This window comes from Cyprinodon variegatus, unplaced genomic scaffold, assembly GCF_000732505.1.
Source record: "Cyprinodon variegatus isolate N-32 unplaced genomic scaffold, C_variegatus-1.0 Scaffold461, whole genome shotgun sequence".
Classification (NCBI taxonomy): Eukaryota; Metazoa; Chordata; class Actinopteri; order Cyprinodontiformes; family Cyprinodontidae; genus Cyprinodon; species Cyprinodon variegatus.
Window position 1 is genome coordinate 618,314 of NW_015150914.1, and position 1,619 is coordinate 619,932.

The 1,619-nt window shown below is 43.7% G+C and overlaps 1 protein-coding gene across 1 annotated transcript in view; it reads left to right on the forward strand.

Moving 5' to 3' along the window:
- The window catches only part of usp24 (ubiquitin specific peptidase 24), a 70,762-nt gene that overhangs the window by 57,621 nt on the left and 11,522 nt on the right, over positions 1–1,619 (forward strand). The window contains exons 42-44 of the mRNA XM_015389470.1: positions 287–400; positions 858–1,065; positions 1,151–1,240. Of these exons, the coding sequence (XP_015244956.1) occupies positions 287–400; positions 858–1,065; positions 1,151–1,240 (412 nt within the window). The remainder of the gene's footprint in view (positions 1–286; positions 401–857; positions 1,066–1,150; positions 1,241–1,619) is intronic.

Genomic DNA, 1,619 nt, shown 5'->3' on the forward strand with positions numbered 1-1,619 from the left:
GGAGAATCTGGAAATGCAACGGTTGGAACGGCCGCTTCCCTACGACTTTAAGCACTTTGTAGGTTAGCATCTGGGAGTTGAATTTGATGCGGGTTGCCAAGGGTAACCACTGAAACTCAATGAACAGAAGGGTGATGTTAGGCTTTTTGGGAAAGGGAGGTTTTATAAAAACATTTTAAGGATAAAATAAACTAATTCCATTCAGGCTTTAGGGCTGCGTGTGTGACGTGTTTCAGCAGCTTTCTCAAGGAGCAGCGGATTCCCATGCTGCTCATGTCTCCTGCAGGGTGGACACAGAGGAGTGGATGGCGGCGGTGGAGGTGCTGCTTTCTAAGAGCAGCGAGGCGTGTCAGTGGATGGTGCAGTTCCTGGTCGGACCAGAGGGGCGGGAAATCATCAGGTCAGTAGCAGCTCTGCTGATGCTGGTTTTCTGCTGCTTCCTTGCTTTAAAACAGTGCCTCTGCGTGTGGAGAACTCCTGGAGCGGCGGAGTTTTAACAACACCCATGTGTGCATGTTTCCAGCCTGCTGGATGGTGATTGGCTGAAAGAGCAGGCCTGTCTCTGTAATGTAAACATTGAGAGCCTGAGGATAGATTCCTGAAGCATGTAGAGAAATGCTTTTGGCTTAGATTGTTCTGCCTTGTAATCATGGGGTGATTGTTTCATTCACACATGTGATTGGCTGTTGAACATCGGATGTTTAGGCACCAGGAACGCCTTCCCCCCAGAAAGTGCCAGAGCCTGGAATGTGTCTTCAAGGCCAAAAGTAGTAAAACAGAAAAAAAAAGAAGGATTTCTGGTTCTCTTTCAGGAGGTTTGTTTCCCATGTAGATGATTGCTTTAATCTCTGCTGCAGGGTTTGTCTGTTGGAGTGCAGCCTGCGGGAGGTGAGGACGGTGGTTGCATCCATCCTGGAGAAAACTCTGGAGAGCGCTCTGCACTTTAGAGACCCGGGACTGGACAGCCTGACCGACGCCCTGCTCTCATTACTGGATAAAGATGTTCCCGAAAATGTGAAAAACTGCGGCCAGTACTTCAACCTGTTCAGTAACTTTACTCAGAGGGTAATAACCATCTTAGTCTGAACCCTGAAAGCATAAATACGCTAAACTTAGAGATGAAATGCATGTTTGGTTCCTGTGTTTTTAGGGTTGTGGTCCCTGCCAGCTGTTGCTGAAGCACTCAGCCTACCGCCGGATGCTCATCTTCCTTTTGGGGCCAAACAGGCAAAACAACCAGGTATGTTTGAAGAAAGACTTTAAATATCAATAGGAAAAAAAATATTTATTATGCAGTCTGGAAAACTACAGATTTTATTCCTCTTTTCCCTGAATAATGGAAAAAAGTAACATAGTTTGGATGAATATAAAGCCTTTCATTCGGCTGAAGGTCCTGAATCAGGGTTTCCGCTTCTCAATAAAAGTTCCAGAATAGGAAAATGCTAATTTCAACAAAAGTGTCTGTAAAATGAGGAACTCGGGACATGGCTGCAGCCTGTCCACAGTAAAGATGACGAAGGAAGGATTTTGCCCTGTATTTTTTTATATATATATATATATATATATATATATATATATATATATATATATATATATATATATATATATATATATATATA